The sequence below is a fragment of the Puma concolor genome, chromosome C1 (genome assembly GCF_028749965.1).
Source record: "Puma concolor isolate L17-30 chromosome C1, mPumCon1.1.hap2, whole genome shotgun sequence".
In the NCBI taxonomy this organism is placed as follows: domain Eukaryota; kingdom Metazoa; phylum Chordata; class Mammalia; order Carnivora; family Felidae; genus Puma; species Puma concolor.
The window spans coordinates 156597291-156615101 of record NC_141674.1 but is presented as its reverse complement, the minus strand read 5'-3'; the positions used below and the strand labels follow the sequence as shown (position 1 = coordinate 156615101).

At 38.3% G+C, this 17811-nt stretch overlaps 1 protein-coding gene across 4 annotated transcripts in view; it reads left to right on the top strand.

The window, feature by feature from the left end:
- Window positions 1-883: 883 nt before the first annotated feature.
- SCN7A (sodium voltage-gated channel alpha subunit 7) overlaps window positions 884-17811 on the top strand; it is an 80521-nt gene continuing 63593 nt past the window's right edge. The window contains exon 1 of one of the 4 annotated variants that reach the window (XM_086718810.1): window positions 884-1215. In XM_086718810.1, coding sequence (XP_086574936.1) covers window positions 1206-1215 — 10 coding nt within the window. In that variant the 5' untranslated portion in view covers window positions 884-1205. Of the gene's footprint in view, window positions 1216-1322; window positions 1457-1594; window positions 4980-10738; window positions 10929-17811 lie in introns of those variants that run through there. The other 3 variants (XM_086718811.1, XM_086718812.1, XM_086718813.1) reach the window with 3 other exon arrangements.

The following is a 17811-nucleotide window of genomic DNA, read 5'->3' as shown; positions in this document are numbered from 1 at the left end:
CCTTCCTTCCTTCCTTCCTTCCTTCCTTCCTTTCCTTCCTTCCTTCCTTCCTTCCTTCCTTCCTTCCTTCCTTCTTTCTTTCTTTCTTTCTTTCTTTCTTTCTTTCTTTCTTTCTTTCTTTCTTTCTTTCTTTCTTTCTTTTTTAAGGAAACTTCACCATTTTCAAACAAGACCGGGTTATAAAATGAACGTTCTATGGCATAGCAAAGTTTCCAAAGTCCACTTGGGAAAGAAGGTCCAACACCTTTTCCCTTCACCCCCAGACTTCACTGTTGCACACCAGTTTTTCCAGGTATGCATAATGTTTTCCTCTGCCCTTCGTATCTCACATCACCAGAGTGGGAAAGAAATCTAGAGTGAGGTTGTGGTTAGCTCCAAGCCACGCTTTCCTAAACAGCTACCTCCCCCCCCCCCCACCCCCGTCCACCCCCACACCTAAGCAAAGTTCAGATTTGAATGCAGGCTGATAATTGCCCCTGACAAGCTCTCCTGGGCAAGGCGAGAGAGAAAGCACCCAAAGGCTAAAACTTGAGTTGTTCCCCTTCCTCTCTTCCCCGGCCCTCTCCTCCCTCCTATTCCCACCGCTCCACAGTCAAAGCTGCATCCCGCCCTGCCTCCTCTCTCCATCCTTCCTGCCCTCGCAGAACTCTCTCTCCTCCCCCTCCTCAGCGATTCCCTCGTCTCGCCCCCTCCGTTCTCTGGCAGCTGCGGAGGAGATGTTCAGCAGCTGCCTGCTGTTCTGGCCTCAGCAGTGGCGGCTGCTGGTCTCTGTCTCCATCACCCCGCCCACGTCCGCTCTGGAGGAAGTCTCGCACCGGCCTGGGAATGAGGGCGGGGGAGAGGGTGGCTTGGCTCGGAGAGGGGAGGGAGGAGTGGGAAGGACACAAAAACAGCTTCAAGGCGGCAGGCGCTGCTCCACTGCGCATCTGGCCAGGAGGGGTCTCTGGATCTGTGGCTGAGCAGCCGCCCCAGAGACGCAGTTTCTAGCTGGCAAGTCAGTGGGGCCCATTTACTAAGGAGCCGTCGTGGCTTGAGTAGCATCAGCCGGTGAGGGCAAACGCCAGCTTAGCAGCACCTCCTGAGCAACCAGAACTCAGGAAGCCAGAGTGATCCTGGATGAAAAACAAGCCCAGAAGGAGAAAAGAGATCCAGCCAGCCAGTTCTGCTTCTCAGGGCTCCCTCAGGTGCTGTTGGCGACCAGACACATGGTAGCAAGTAAGTCCCTTTTCTTGCTCAGTGCCCAACCCCCGGGATGGTGATTGCGGCCATCTGCTGCCAGCCTTTACCACCCACCCCCAGCCCGCCCCCAGCCCGCCCCACCCCATACACACCCTTAGGGTCTTCAGCAGTAAATTTAGATTCTGGACCTGAATTAAGCAAGCTACTTCAAGAGCAGCAGTGGTCTGCGGATGTTTACTCTGCATTGTGTATGTGGTCAGTTTTTCTCATCCACCAGGTAAGCTTCGGAAGCCCAGATGCTCTGTTAGTGTAAAATTTTAGTCATAATGGCAATGACTTTTAGGTTCCATGACACAATGATGGAATGGAAGGAATAAAAGCTTACACAGGATGGAGTATACTTCGAAGGAATCTTGTCTCTTATTTTAAGTAACTTAGTGATTTTAAGATTGGTGCTTTTCACGTATGAATCAACAGTATAAAATTAGAGGCATAGATAAAAAAAATTAAAAATAAAGAAAAATAGAAAATGGGAAATGGTGTGCCCAGTTTAAATGGCTTGACATTTTGGTATTGTTTGTATCAACAGGTTTGTTGTTGTCGTCATTGTTGTTGTTGCCTTGTTTAGGTCTATAAAATACATACTTTCTAGAGGTTTTCTTCTAGAAGTGATGATGTATTCATTGTGACTCTGGTTGTATGTTGCCTCGGATACTTAGGATACTGGTGAAAGCAGGAAAAACAATAAAACCATGTGGATATGCTCCCTTTATTAATGGAAATGATGGAGTCAAATTTGGATATTGGTCAGAAAACTGTCTTGAAATGAAAAGGCTGGGTGGTACTTTTTGTGGATACTTTTCTTCCTGGCTCTTGTTCAGGAGAATAGCTTATGGCAGAAGGAAAAAAAAAAAAAAAAAAAAAGGAATCTGGGCCCTATAATAAATAGAGTCCTATGCACCTGCCATTTTCCAGCCCTAATTAAAGTTTCTACAGTCCAGCTGCTAGTTTTACAAATAAAGATAAGACCCATAGGTAATTTGTTGAGGTTACTTGGCTAATCAAAAATGAGCTAAAGGTCCAATGAAGAAGACTTTAAGATTTAGAATGATAAAGATGAATTTTCATTTTCAAAAATGAAAAGAGTTATTTAACTTTTGATTAAGCTTTATTCTTCTTATTTGTAAATGACACATCAAAAACTTGCATATCCTGTTAAGGACTAAATGACACAAATTACATTAAGGTTTTGTGAATATAATATCATGTGTAACTGTTGCTTGTATAAGGGATCATTTTTGTGTTTTTATCCACTTCACTATTCTAGCTCTCATTTTATGTCTAGTTCAATATAAACATAAAAGGATCTTTGACAGCCTCACTACAATGCACTAAAGGAAAAGAAATTCAAATCCAGATCTTGATCTCTCCAGGTCCTGATCTCTCACTTCTACAGTTTAAAGTATATTCTAAAACATGAGACTCTATCCTCAAAAAATTGTGTGCCATGGTTAACAATTCATATTTAAATACTTTCAAATATTCTCAAAATATGTGTTACCCTCCTCTTTTTAGTTTTAAATTTTATGTTAGGTATGTGGTCTTACTTCCTTGGGATGTAAGTATATTGGATATTGCTGAATTTATTTGGTCCAATAATTAATATAGGAGAAGTGAAAGTTTAGGTACAATATTCTATTCTTAACTGCTGGGGTTCATTATAATCCTGGACTCAGGTAAGAGGTACTGTGAGCCCCTTCTTTCCCATCGATGTGTTTGAAAATTATAAAACCTGAAACTGGGTATAGGCTCAGGAAAAGGGACCTATAGACCCCAGATGATATAGGCAGGCCCCAGAACCTGCTGCTGTCCATAAGTCTCCACTAGAGATCAGAAGGTAGAACCAAACAAGCACCTAGGAACTGGGCATTCTGTCTTACAACCTCCTGTGGGAAAGGGTCTGTAGGGTAGTTGATATACACTCCCACTAATTTTGCCCAGGTAGGATGAAGCACTCTGGAAATGAAAACAACCTTACTTAGGGAGGAAGTATCCTAATATGCCTCAGCCCTAGATCTCATTATGACAGGATCTACACCACAACCAGAGTACTCAGAGACTGACCGACAACCCTATATCTACCAAGACTCTGTCTTGAAAGCTTATGGTGGAGGCATTTGTATAAAAAGGACGTTCTTGATTTCTGGGAGTCTGGTCCTACCATTTTCAATAACCAACATCATTTGGTCAGTTGTGAGAGGACATCTGTAAGCTCCACCCATGCTGACTAACTATCAGCAATGCAGTCACCCACCATATGAATTTATACAGACAAATCTCATTTTTCCTGGAGTTGGCCCCTTTCTCTTCTATTAGTGTCGGCTAACCAAGGCCAGGCAAGTAAGCCCGCACCTCCACAATGCTGCAAGAGGAAACCTTTAAGGCTAAAGAAAACATTTTCATGTGAGGGCTTGTAGGAATGTTTTTCATCTGGTCAGTATCTCTTGACCCAACTGGGATCATGATTTCCATGTTATTTGTTCATTCATTTCTATTTATAAATCAGGCTTATTCTAGTTGTACTCCATGCTGACGGGAGATCTCTCCTCTGTCTGGCAAACAGTTATCCCTGTTGTATATGCAGTATTTCTGACTGAATTGACTCAACTTATTGCTAGCTGAGGATAACCAGTCTGTGGACAGCTTTGATTGTATGCCAGCTAGGTGCCAGACTGACTATCAGCATTAAACAAAATCTCCGCCTCACCCCCTAACTGCTCCCCACTGCCCAGGCCAGAGAAATTATGACTTTTAAAAGTCTGAGATTAAGACAGAGCATTTGGTTTTAAACTAGAACCAGAAGATGCTGATTTGGGGGCCATAGTTCCTGATTGAATATATAGTACTGAGTAGAATATTTCTTCCCTTCTACTTCAAATGCCAGAGTGAGGCTCCTGATCCACCAGTCTCTGATTCTTGGAGTTCTCCCAGAGGTTGCAGGGTCCAAGCACCTGATTACAGGCTAGAACTTTGGTTCTGGTCCATATTAGTCTCACCCTAACATGTTTCAAAGTTGCTGTCCAATTTGAAAAGGGATTGGGTATCTTTGTGCTAGATTCTACATTTGAAAAGCTGGAATAGTTTTGGGGTGGGAGTAGATCCTGGAAATGCAGACCAACTCTTGCAGAGTGATCAGGAGCAGAGGCAAGTGGCCAATTCTAAGAGGCCTCCAGCGTTCCAGTGAATGTACCAGTTGGGGAATTTTTTTTTTTTTAATTTTGCGTTTCACAGATCTGGTCACATCTAAAACCATAGCCCAAAAGTTCTCAGGATTGCTGATGACTATAGAAGTTACATGCATAACAATCTCTCCTTTGTATTACTCTAGCAAGGGCAAGAATTCATTCTTCCTTCCTGAGCTCTTAAATGGCCTCTGGCCAGTTTCTTCTGGTCAAGGGTCTGACTGACTAGGGTCACAAGAACAATTAGTTTTGTAAAGATTCTGGCCTTTCCCCAACGTGCTTGTTTTGGTGGGCTGGACAGGCACAGCTTGGAAGTTATTGTTGTATCCATAGAAATAAGTGAACCATGCTTGTGAACCATGAGGTTGCCATAGAGAAGCTCAAGTGAGCATACTTAAAACCAGGCAGCTTTCCTTCATGTTCCTGGAAGCCTTCCCCCTCTCCATTGCTAGTCATAATGGCTCAGCCTGGTGAAACTCCATCTTACACAGTGACTTACTGTCCTGAATCTCCTCAGGGCTTTCAAATGTCCACTGAGCTTACTTTGGGCTGATTCAGGTAAGTGAATTTGAGACCAGATGCTCAGATTTTGTCATGACATTTTTTTTTCCAGATTTCTTCTCTTCAGTTTAAGTTGTACCACCCTGCACTCCTCCTGTCTGGAAGGAAGACACTTACAAGGACCCCAGGCCCTGGTTATTTTAATGAACCATTACTAGAATCCAAGTTTACTAGATCTGGGGGGAATTCAGTTCTCAAAAGAGAAATTTTTATTTAAGGAGAGATGGGACCTGTCTGCTGGGATTTTTGGTGGTGCTCATTTATTTACAAAGCTGTTTTCCTAGCTTTTGAATCCAGAAGAATGCCTGGATTCCTTAAGAATAAAATTCTTAAGGAATATTAAGAAATATAAATATAAGGAATATTAAGAAATATTAAGAAAGGAATATTAAGAAATATAAATAAAAGAAAAAATGCCTTTATTCCTTAAGAATAAAATTCTTAAGGAATATTACCAAAACAAAATGGCAATACTTATGTTTTTGAGAAAGTTACTTATTTACAATTTTCCTCTGCAAGATGATATGTTCTAGGAATAGTTGGCTGAATTTGTCAGAAGGAGTGGAGTCCAGAATTAAGTAGATATATTGAAGCCAAAATAGGCTGACCTGGGAGCAAAGCAGAGCTACAGGAAGATTTCAGGTCCAAGGACAAAGGAGAAAAAGTCAATTAAGTCTGGCAAGATAAACTGTATGCTAGGGAGAGGTAAAAGAGAAGGAGTAAGGTAATCACAACTAAGGAAGTAAGAAGCTCAAGTGGAAAAATGATCCCAAAGCAGTAAACCAAGTAAGCTTAAGTCAAGATGAAGAGACAGCTACAAAATTCCAGGTGGTTTGGTGCCACTCTGATCAATCTGTCCTTTATTCCTGAGCCTTCAGTGTGTAAAGTCTCCATCTCTGGATTTTGGTAATACATATACGTGGTAAACTATGTTCAGGTAGGATAGAAATATGACAAAATCCCCTGAAATTTTTTCAACCCCTTTCCACAGATGTAACAGCTTACTTTCTCCAGAGGGGAAACATACACACACTAGCATATATAACAGTATGCATATAATTCTTATAAAATACTTTATTCAAAGGCGAACAATGAAAGCCATTTTCAACATTAAGTTTTTTAGTAATCTATTTTGGAAATATTTTCATACGAGCACAGACATATCTCATTCTTCATTATTACTAAATAGTGTTCTATATAGCAGCATACTGAAATTCATGGTTTTAGCTCCTTAGGGTGGACTATTTGATTGTCCACCCTAAGGTGTTGCGATTAACATCTTTGCAAATGTGACATCTCAAACTTCAACAAGAATATTCATAAGACAACTTAATTGCTGGGCCAAAGAGCACATGCAACTTTATTTTAGAAACTATTGCTAAACAGAAAAAAATGCTTGTTTACACTCTCAGGTAAACTGTATGAGGGTGTACATCGCTTCCATATCGAGGTTGCATCTGTTAAGAAGAGTCTCAGTGATGTCTTCTAGAGCTTTACTGTAAACATAATTGGTTCTTTTAATTTTTATCCATATATATCAGAATTTCATGAGCTTCAGTCATCTTTCCTCATAGCTTTCGGCTTCCTAAAAGACAATGATATTATTTTTGTATTCTCCATAAGAAAAAAAAATCAATGCCTGTAATATCATTTAAGTTCTAAACTCTGGAGAAAAAGAAAGGTCATAGAAAGCTCTAAGGGAAAAGGCTCGGCACCAGAGAATTTAGCTCTGAGTCATTATAGAATGTGGGAAGGATGAAATATAAGCCATAATGTATATATGAAGTGCATTTAAGTGGTTTCAGTGAACAAAAATGTCAACCTAAATTGGTCATGTCACCAAAGCAGGTATGCTTCCTATGTTTTCAACAATATAGATTCTGTTTAATGATCACATCAACTCTGTCTCCTTCACTTATGCATGCAGTACCTTCCAGTCTCAAGTTAATTTATCAGTCTTGTCATTACTCTTGTTACTTTTTTTTTTAGAGCTATCTGAATGTCATTGGCACAATAGCCTCGATGCATTGTCTATGTCTGATTGAGAGCATAATTGTTTGAAAATACTTTGGAAACTAAGCGAGAAGTCTTTTTACCCTTTATTTCCTATTTCATGTCAGAGTAAAATTGGCATTTGGGATATTATCCTTACTCTGTGGATCTACTGTCCTGTTTTTATTTTTGCCTCATTTTTCTTCATTTATATTATCTTGCTATATGGCCTACATTCTTGTAAGCTACTCTAAATCTTTTAGTAAATATATTAGGAGAGTAAATAAATATCTATCATCTAGTATAGAGTGGAACATTTCATAATTCTCTTTGGCAAAGCTAACCTAGCTCATCCCTAGGATCAGCTCCAGCTTCCCAGAAAGCATAGAGGTTGATTATTTAGATGCTGTGCTTTCCATTCCCTAAGGTAGGAAAAAGGTAAGAAAGCTGTGGCTGTCCTGGGAATTCCCCTCCTACATGTGCAGAATCTGTCTGCCCAGCCTGACTGCATGCCTGTCAGGCTCCACTCAGGGAATCAAACTAAGGGGCGGGGAAGCAAAAGGGAATGAAATAAGGAGAGAGGAAAAACATCTGGCACCCCTTTCTTGGCTGTCCTTCATTGTCTCTGAGACGACACAGCTGCAGTTGCCGATATACAATATTCTCCATATAGCCTCTTCCCTAGGAACTCAGATAAAGAGGCTGAGCATTGGCTCACTTCTTGGATGGCTGTGTCATTCATCATGCAATTAAAGATGCTTTGGAAAAGGAAAGAGAGTGCTATTAATAATTAGCTCTCAACACTAAACATGAATCCAAACTGTCCCGCAAACTGTGACTTATGGCCATGCTACTTAAATATGAGATCAGATGTATTGGAAATTATCTTGGAAGGAACTGGAAGTAAGATAAGGTGGATGTCACAGCTGCATTTCTTTGATTTCAAACATCAGAGCTGTTTTACACCAGGACCTCTGTGACAAAATGACAACATCTGGTAAGATCATTACCAAATAGGCATCCAGAGAATGAGGACTATTTTAGAGATGAGGGGGGAAAAGGTGCCCAAAGAAGTGAAAAATATGTGGATCTTCTGGAGAAGTTATGTTCTAAAGCAGGTATTTGCCTCAGCAATTCTAGTATATTCTCCACCTCTCGTAGTTAGGAATTCAGACAAGAAAAAACAATCCCCCAAAATGTAATGTCTCTGCTTGCTTTATAAAGGTGGGTGGAAGAAGCTTGGGTATATGCCAAAAGAGAATCTTTTTGTCTAGCAAGCTGCATTAGATTCATCTCAAGAGGCCCACGCCCAAGGTATTCTGAAATTATCTGTTCGGGTTGGGTTGCTGCCTCCTAGATTTTCAATATTAGCACCAGGAGATTTCTAACATGCAGTGAAAGACTGGTATAATTCAAATCAACTGCATTAAGAGGATTTTCTTTCCTTACAACTCTTAGCACCACCATCCTCTCACCGTCTCTGTCCTCTCAGAAGCCCCAGTATTTGTGAACTGCAGATTTGACTACCTTACCTAGTCAGCTGCCCGAGGTCTGGTACATTGTTGAAGGTCTTGTGCCTATCTCAAGCTAACCCAGAGCAGACTATGGTGGGCCATACAAAACAACTGGTTTTGAACTCTTCCATCTGGTTACAGATTTGGGGCATAGTTTGTGGATTTACGAGCTTAGTTCTACTGCTCAAAAAGTGGGCAACAGTGAAGGTTCATGGGGATGTAACAGTTTCATGCAGACTAAGAGGATATTCATGGAGATCAGCTAGTTGTGAGTGTTCCCAAGAGCTCCAAGGAGAGTGCCAGTTTGAATTTTTTTTAAACACAAGGAAATCAGGTCTTGCATATTGGGGGAGCCAGATGCATCAAGGACTTCAGTATTAAAGGCAAGTTATAGAGTCTGGTTGCATAACAGAGCCCCTTTGCATTCCTCTGGGAAGGAACAAAGCATATTTTTCTCTCAATTGTTGAGCTGTAATGGGCTCTGGTCAGAAATTTTTGGTCAAGAATATGACAGATTGGGTTCACTATAAATACAATTCTAGGAAGATCCTGGCTCCTTTACAACTTTCTCATTTTGTTGGAGTAACAAGGGATAATTCAGAAACTCTAGAAGCTAATTTCACAAAGCAGTAGAAGTTTTGAGAACATCTGGAGACATCTGGGACATAGAGTGGTTTAGAATGTTGGGTTAGACCCCTTTCCCAGACTCACTGGTAGGAAACCAAAACCTTTCTTGTCCTGCAAGACTCAGTTGGGAATATTTGAGGCAAAACCAACTTCATTTTTGTGTTCCTGGCAACCTCGCTTTCTATTGACTTTATCACTGGCATAGTGGCATCCTATTCCTAGTCAACTGCATCCCTTCCTGGTATTTCAACTGTCGCTAAGTTTTCCTTCTGTTCATTGTTCTTCATAGCTCTGCAATCAGATGGAAATAGGGAAAGTTTATTATCTGACACTGTTATGAACTTCTAGTTCTATTGTGTATATTGATTGTATCGTTCTGAAGCTTAATGTCCTAGATTTATCCTCCCTCAAGAAGAGAGACATTAATTGTTCTGAGATTATTGGAAACTTTGACATGTTGAAGATGATTTTTAGTCCTTGTTGCTCTTAAAGCTTAGTTTTCAGAGATGACCAAGATGACTTGCTTCTTATTTGTTTAAAAGTCTGTCTCTCATTGTCCTTAAATTCAGTGACTGTATTTTATCAGTAGTTCCAGTGTTGGCACTTAATAAGCATATGTTCCACAAATGATTGCTAAATAAATTATGTCAAAAAGAAACACCATGGTTAAATGTACTGCCCTATATGACATATAAAAATGAAGAACAACCTTTTAAAAAAATTAAAGTTCATTTTTTCCATATATCTGAAATTAAAATATTAAAATGTAGAAGTACAAATAAAAACAATAACATAGTTCTTTCTGCAAGAGAACATATTCCAATAATGTACTCCAGGGATCTGAGAGGGATGAGGGCAAGGGAACTAAGGAAGGATGGAGGTGAGCAATCAGTAAGTCTGAAGCCACCAAAAGCCCAGAAGGGGGACCCAGTAGGTCAACCCTGGATCAGACACACATATTGAGGAGCCTTAGCCAAAACTGGCTGAACTCTGGGCAGAACCCAACCACAGATGATAAAAAGATGAGAGCCATAAATCTGAAGTCATTTAAGTCAGGAAAGAGTAAAACAATAACAGGGCAAGAAAAATAGTTGGAATAAAGAAAGTGATCATCACACTGGAGTAAAGAGATATAAATACAAGAAGAATCCAGGAATATAAATTAGTTATGCAATAAATGGAGCAAAGCCTGAGCCAATTTTGGAGACTAGAGCTTGCATGCTTACAGGAGTAAATGGCTATTTTCCATCACATGGTAGGTCTGTCCAGCAAGCTGCCTTCCAATTAGTCCTCCCACATTGAAATAGTTATACCCTTGGGACATTAAGTCATTGGGTAACAATTGTGACATGTTTTAGATTATACTTATGGTAAAGAGAAATACCATCAGCTTCTTCTAAACCTGCATGGAATCTGGGAATCTAAAAAGATGTGTGTTCTGCCTTATTTATCCAGGAGTCAACCTTCATCAATTTCAACCCTTTCAGCTATATCTCAGGATAAGAAAACAATGACGCTTAGGGATAGGGAGGAGGGAGAAGGTTTATGAAGTGCCAGAACATTTATTTTATTTTATTTTTTTTAATTTAATGTTTATTTACCTTTGAAGAAGAGAGAGACAGAGTGTGAGTGGGGGAGGGGCAGAGAGAGAGGGAGACACAGAATCCGAAGCAGGCTGCAGGCTCTGAGCCGCCAGCACAGAACCTGACGCGGGGCTCGAACCCGCAAACCACAAAATCATGACCTGAGCCGAAGTTGGACACTCAACCGACTGAGCCACCCAGGCGCCCCGTGAAGTGCCAGAACACTTAAAGTAAGGTTGATTTTCTTTCTCCATTGGAGATCTTGGGCTGCCCCCTCACAGTCGATTAGTATGGTGTTTATACCTAACAAGCTAGAGGCAATTGTTAGAAGAGAAAGCAGAGAGAAGCAAATAACTTGTAAGCAGCACAAATAAAATCTAGAAGTCTGATGATAAAGGAGATTAAATAAATAAAGCAAAAGAAAATGTAAAAACTGGAACTCCTTTTGTTTGAAAAATTATTTAAGGATGACATGGTACTGCAATTATTATAATTGAATATTATCATCTCTTTGATTTATCAGTAAGAAATTAGGTGACATTCTGCATATTCTTTTTATAAATTCCAGGAAATAGGGCCATAATTTCAATTAAAAAGATGGTTAAACATAGGGGCACCTGGGTGGCTCAGTCGGTTAAGTGTTCAACTTTGGCTCAAGTCATGATCTTACTGTCCTTGGGTTCGAGACCCGGGTCGGGCTCTGTGCTGACAACTCAGAAGCTGGAGCCTGCTTCAGATTCTGTGTCGCACTCTTCTCTCTACCCCTCCCCCACTTGTTCTCTGTCTCTGTTTCTCTCTCTCTCTCTAAATGAATAAATAAATGTTAAAAAAAAAGATGGTTAAACATAAAAATACCATACTTTAAAGGACGAAAATAGTAATACCTAGTATTTATTGTGTAGTACCTGGCAGGCACTGTTCTATGTACTTTATACTTATTAACTCTTTCAATGCTCACATTACCCTATGAAGTAAGCACTTACTGTTTACATTTATGGTTGAGGAACTGAGGAATGGAGGGGTTAAGTACCTTGCTCAAGGTCGCAGAAAATTCTAAAGCCCAGGTTTGAATCCAGATAATCTAGCCCCAAAACCAAACTTTTTCCCAAACTTTTATTATAAAATATTTCCAACATATAGGAAAATTGACAGAACTGTATAATGAGCATTCACACACCTAGAACCTAGAGTCTTCAATTGCCATTTTATAATATTTAGTTTATCATTTATCTATTTATGCATTCCTCAAACTATCCATCAATTCTTCACATTTTCATATTGTCTTTCAAAATAAGTTGCAAATACCAGCAGGCCTCACGCATAAACACTTCATAATTCATATATTTAACTAGAACCCAGTATTTGTTTATGGGCTTTTTAAAGGTAAAACCAAGGGGCGCCTGGGTGGCGCAGTCGGTTAAGCGTCCGGCTTCAGCCAGGTCACGATCTCGCGGTCCGTGAGTTCGAGCCCCGCGTCAGGCTCTGGGCTGATGGCTCAGAGCCTGGAGCCTGTTTCCGATTCTGTGTCTCCCTCTCTCTCTGCCCCTCCCCCGTTCATGCTCTGTCTCTCTCTGTCCCAAAAATAAATAAAAAAACGTTGAAAAAAAAAAAATAAAGGTAAAACCAAGTAAAATGCACAAATTTTAAGGGTGTCGTTTGATCAGTAGTCACAAATGTGTATGCCTGTGTACTCTGAAGTCCTAATAGGCTGTTGAACATTGCTATCACCCCAGAAAGTTCCATCATCCCTCTCAGTCAGTTCCTATTCCGCCCCTAGAGATTAGTTTTGTTTGTTCTGGCACTTCATATAAAGTGGATCATGTAGTTTGTAGTATTTTCTGACAGGCTTCTTTCACTCATCATAATATTTTTGGACTTAGTCCTCCTTATGCATACCAGTAGTTCATTTTTTTATTATTTATTGTCGGACTGTGTTCTATTATATGATATGCCAGTTTTTATTTTTCTGTCTATTCACTTCATGGACAATTGGGCTATTTCCTGGTTTTGGTAATTAGCTTTATATATTTTATATTTTCCCAAATATTTATCATTTTTCTTTCTCTGCATTTCTTCTTGAAGATCTAAATTTCCATCTGAAACACCTAAAAATATCTTTGGGGCACCGGGGTGGCTCAGTCAGTTAAGCATCCAACTCTGGACTTTGGCTCAGGTCATGATCTCACGGTTCATGAGATCCCACGGTTCTCAGTGGGGTGCTGCGCTGACAATGTGGAGCCTGCATAGGATCCTCTCTCCCCTTCTCTCACTCTCTGCCCCTCCCCAACTCTGTTCTCTCTGTCAAAATAATAAGTAAATTCTCTTTCTCTGTCTCTGCCTCTCTCTGTCAAAATAATAAGTAAATAAATAATTAAAAAAATAAATAAAAATATCTTTGTCTTTATTCTTGAAAAATACTTTTGCTTTCTGTAGAATTCTAGCTTTACCTTTTTGTCTTTCCTTGCAACACTTTAAAGACATTGCTATACTCTTCCGGTTTCTGTATTTTTATGATGAGAAGCCAGTAATCATCCTTATTATTGTTACCTAATATATGTCACTTTTCTTTTAGTGTTTTCAATATTTTGACTATGATATCTCTTTTTAATATTTTACCCATGTGGCTTAAAACACTTATTAGTAATGATATGTCAAATAACTTTCTGAAATTTTTTTTTAAATGTTAAATGATAGGTAGATGCTTTTCAATGAGCTGTCCTTAATATCATTCCATAAAGAATTTCACACATTTACAAGTACACATAATCTTTTGTGCTCTTTGGACTTCAAGTATTTATATATCTATATAACTATATATCCATATTTGGTATACATGTGTGTGTGTATATATATATATATATATATATATATATATATATATACACATACATATACACACATATGTATATATACATATACAGTTATATGTGTATATATGTACTAATATATAACATACATTTATGTATGTATACAAAACATATGCACAAACATATACTAATCTAATTATCTTTATTAAGCTCCAGATTCAAGTTTCTAATTAATCTCTAAATTTTTCCTTTTAGGTATTTCAGACATGCATCAAACCCCAAAAATACAGAACATTACCACTCCCATCCCTAATCTAAACTGGTACTTCTTCCATATTCCATATTCTTTTTGTGGTATTGCAATCAGTCATATGATCCAGATATATATGTATGTATATATACATGTGTATATATGTGTGTATGTGTTGTGTGCTTGCTTATTTATCTATTTATTTATTTTAGCAGCTGCACCTGAAATACATGTTACCTGCTTTATTCTTACTATTAAAATAATGCTCAGAGCACCTTACCCTAGCAATCTGAGTAATTTAGATAACTACTGCCAGACTTCCTTCTAGAAAAGTTGTACCATTAACACTACCAAAAAAAGGTAATTAGAATGCTTATTTCCTCAAATCCTAGCCAGAAGTTTGCATCATGAAATTAGGACTTCCATTTTAAATTAGTATGAATATGTTGACTTAAGTTTTTTCAAATAAGTTTCATTGTTTAGATTTTTTTAAATTTTATTTTACATTTAAATTATTGAACTATCTCAATCTTATTTGACTGTAAGAAGTATATGGACAAGGATAATGGAAACTGCCCAATTCTGAACCTCAACATATATGCTCCACACAATACAGTACAAAATAAAAACAAATAGAACTATACAAACCCACACCATCAGCATAACTAGAAGGCAGAGAATGCCTGAACTTCAAAATGCCTGTAAAGGAAACCAAATTCATTTGCATGCTTTTTCATGCTCCAAAGGCCTTATGGAATATGGGTTCTAAATTTGATTTAAAATGACTAACAGAAAGAGAATATTCACCCTAATTGTGAAAATAATGGAGGTAAAAAGCATTTTCCGTGAACTTCCTTGTATCAGCTATGTAATAACCTCTATTTTCCCATTCTTATTTGAAACAAACTATTCAGTTTTTATGTAGATTCTAATTATACTAATGTTTCAAATTATGTTTAATGAGGGGCTCCTGGGTGGCGCTGCCGGTTAAGTGTCTGACCTTCGGCTCAGGTCATGATCTCATGGCTCACGGGTTTGAGTCCTGCATCAGGCTCTGTGCTGACAGCTCAGAGCCTGGAGCCTGCTTCAGATTCTGTGTCTCTCCCTCTTTCTGCCCCTCTCCTGCTTGTTCTCTCCCTCTCTCTCAAAAATAAATAAACATTAAAAAATTATGCTTAATGATGATAACAAAATCACTCTGTGTAAAATAAAATTGTATGATAGATTAAAACTCAATTCTCAGTGATCCTAAATTTGGGTATCTACAGAAGAAAATACAGGAAGAAGTCATAGGCAGAGCACTGTTAAGTCATAGCCAAGATCACAGCCAAAATCATACGATAGAACCAGTACAGTGGGCATAATACCTCTGCTCAAACCACCAAAAATAAAGCACTGGTCACTGCTACTGGCTCCATTGCTACTGTTACTCCCAAAACTTATGGAAGTTCCTGATGAAGCTTCTATCTCTATTGCAAAAAAAGGGATTCTCCACAGCATTTCTTATTTTGTGTCATTAAATCTAAATTAGAAATCTTGAGCTGATGCATTTGTTTTGTCTGGCAAGATCACATTGTCACTCCTTAGATCCATAAGACCCTGGAAAAGTCATTATCTACATTTTCTGGTCTTTTCCACTTCTGTTGCAGGAAGAGTCCCACCATGATTCACACAACAACAAATTTCCCCAATCTATGTAGATTACATTACTAGACAGCACCTCCTCCTTTCCAAATTAATGTCTTCTATGCTAGCTCACCTTCAATTTTACAAAATTTTCTGAAATATTTGACTTCGACACTTACATAAAGAAAATTTCCGGACAGTCCTACCTGACGTCAATCTGTCAGTTACTTAGTAAAGCAAGTTACCCCAATAAGCCTATTGGTTTTTGAATATCTCTAAGGTAGCCATTCTGAGGTATCAATTGTTTACACTTATCTAAAAGTTTACAGTTTATAAGCACTTTTGTGGTATCATTTAAAGATACTCAAATTAAAAACAACAACAACAACAAAAATAAAGATACTCAAATTTAGATTTAGACATACCTGAGTTAACATCTCCCTCCACCACATAACTAGCTATACAGTGATGGAGACATCATGAAACTCATCAATTTCTATTCCCCTGACTGGTAAAATGGTGACCACAAGGATAATATGTGAGAATATGAGGCAATAGAATTAAAAACATGTACGTTGAATGCCTCTCAAATCGTAGTCACTCAGTAATTGTAACTATAATTATATTTGCCATAATTGTTATGATAAATTTTGGCTTATCTCAAATGCTTAAAATTTGTTTTAAGGAGAATCTTTTTTCTATAAGAACATACCTCTTTCCCCCATACTGATGCTGGCTCTGCTTCTTTCAAGTGATGTCCAAGAGAATTGGCTTGCACTTTCATCAAAAGTATAAAACATTAGTACAACTGGAACTTGTTAGAGTCCAAGTCTGAGTTTACTTTGATACATTCTTACCAAAAGCTTACTTTAGCTATTCGGTTTTTTTTTTCTAAAGTAGTCTAATGGACAGATTATTAATCTTTCTATTTTTCAGGCTTTAGCATTATATTAAGATCACTCACTGGGAAGCATAGTACCCGGACCATATTTTATAAATTCCCCACAGAAATGCTTTCATTGAATTATGATTTAATGATCAATAATTTACAGTCTTCACTCAGCCATCTAAAAGTAGGATGCAAGCCACTTCCATCTGGTAAGTGCTTGCATTTCTTTGTCATATCATAGAAGATAATGCCTACTGTCCATTCATTCACCTAGTCCACAATCCAGAGTAGTTTCATTCAACATCAAATTATTACTAAAGATGTATTCTGGGATAACTTACTGGGTTAGAAGAGAGAATTAGCACTGACAAAATCAGTACTGCGGTCCAGACTTTCTGTATATGGTCTGGTTTAATATGTATGACCTTGTGAGGTACCTAAAGGATTACAGAGTTTGCATATGAGGAAAGTATACCAAGCTATGTTATCAAAGTCTCACAGCTAGTAGGTGACGGAATAAGGAATCAAAGATTATTTTGCTATGTATGAGGTGATAACAGAAAAAAAAGAAAATTATATTTAGGCTATGTAATAAGAAGACTGGCTTGCAAATTGAATTTTGAGGTTTCAGTGGAAGGCATCCAAAAATGTTTTCATTAACAATAGCATCTTTGCAATAATTTTGAACCTCCCTTTAGGTCTACTTTTAAGAATAATATTCTTTACATATGCAAGCTTAATAATATTTGTTAGGAATTATGATGGATCCCTAAAAATATAAGATATTAAAAGTACTTTTATTATAATCTGAAAAAAATGTAAAAAAAAAAAGATTTTGGGGCGCCTGGGTGGCGCAGTCGGTTAAGCGTCCGACTTCAGCCAGGTCACGATCTTGCGGTCGGTGAGTTCAGCCCCGCGTCGGGCTCTGGGCTGATGGCTCAGAGCCTGGAGCCTGTTTCCGATTCTGTGTCTCCCTCTCTCTCTGCCCCTCCCCCGTTCATGCTCTGTCTCTCTCTGTCCCAAAAATAAATAAACGTTGAAAAAAAAAAAAATTTAAAAAAAAAAAAAAAAAAAAAAAAAAAAAGATTTTGATTTTGTTAATTCAGTGCTGCATAGATTCAGTTTAGCTAATAGCCCAGACTTTTAGTTCATGTGATATTTTTAGGTTATGTAAAAATTCAATTCAACGATTTTAAGATTGAATAGTTCTAAAATTATAAGGCAGCAACCAAGCAATATTTGGACCCATTTAAATGATCCTACTCAACTGTCAACAAGTCCATGATTTCATATGGCTGGTTACGGGGAAGATTAATGTCCAAATCACCCTATTCCATTTTTTTACAGCTATTTAGAAAGTACCTTATTATTTTGAATCAAATCTATTCTGGCTTCATCTCAGTGATCCTAGTTCACCTTTTTTCTTTTTTTCTTTTTTTTTTTTTCCAAATAATAGTTAAATCTACTTTCTCTTCTATGTGAGAAACATTCAGATACTTGGAAACAATAACGTTACACTTGAGTCTTTTCTGCTTCAACTA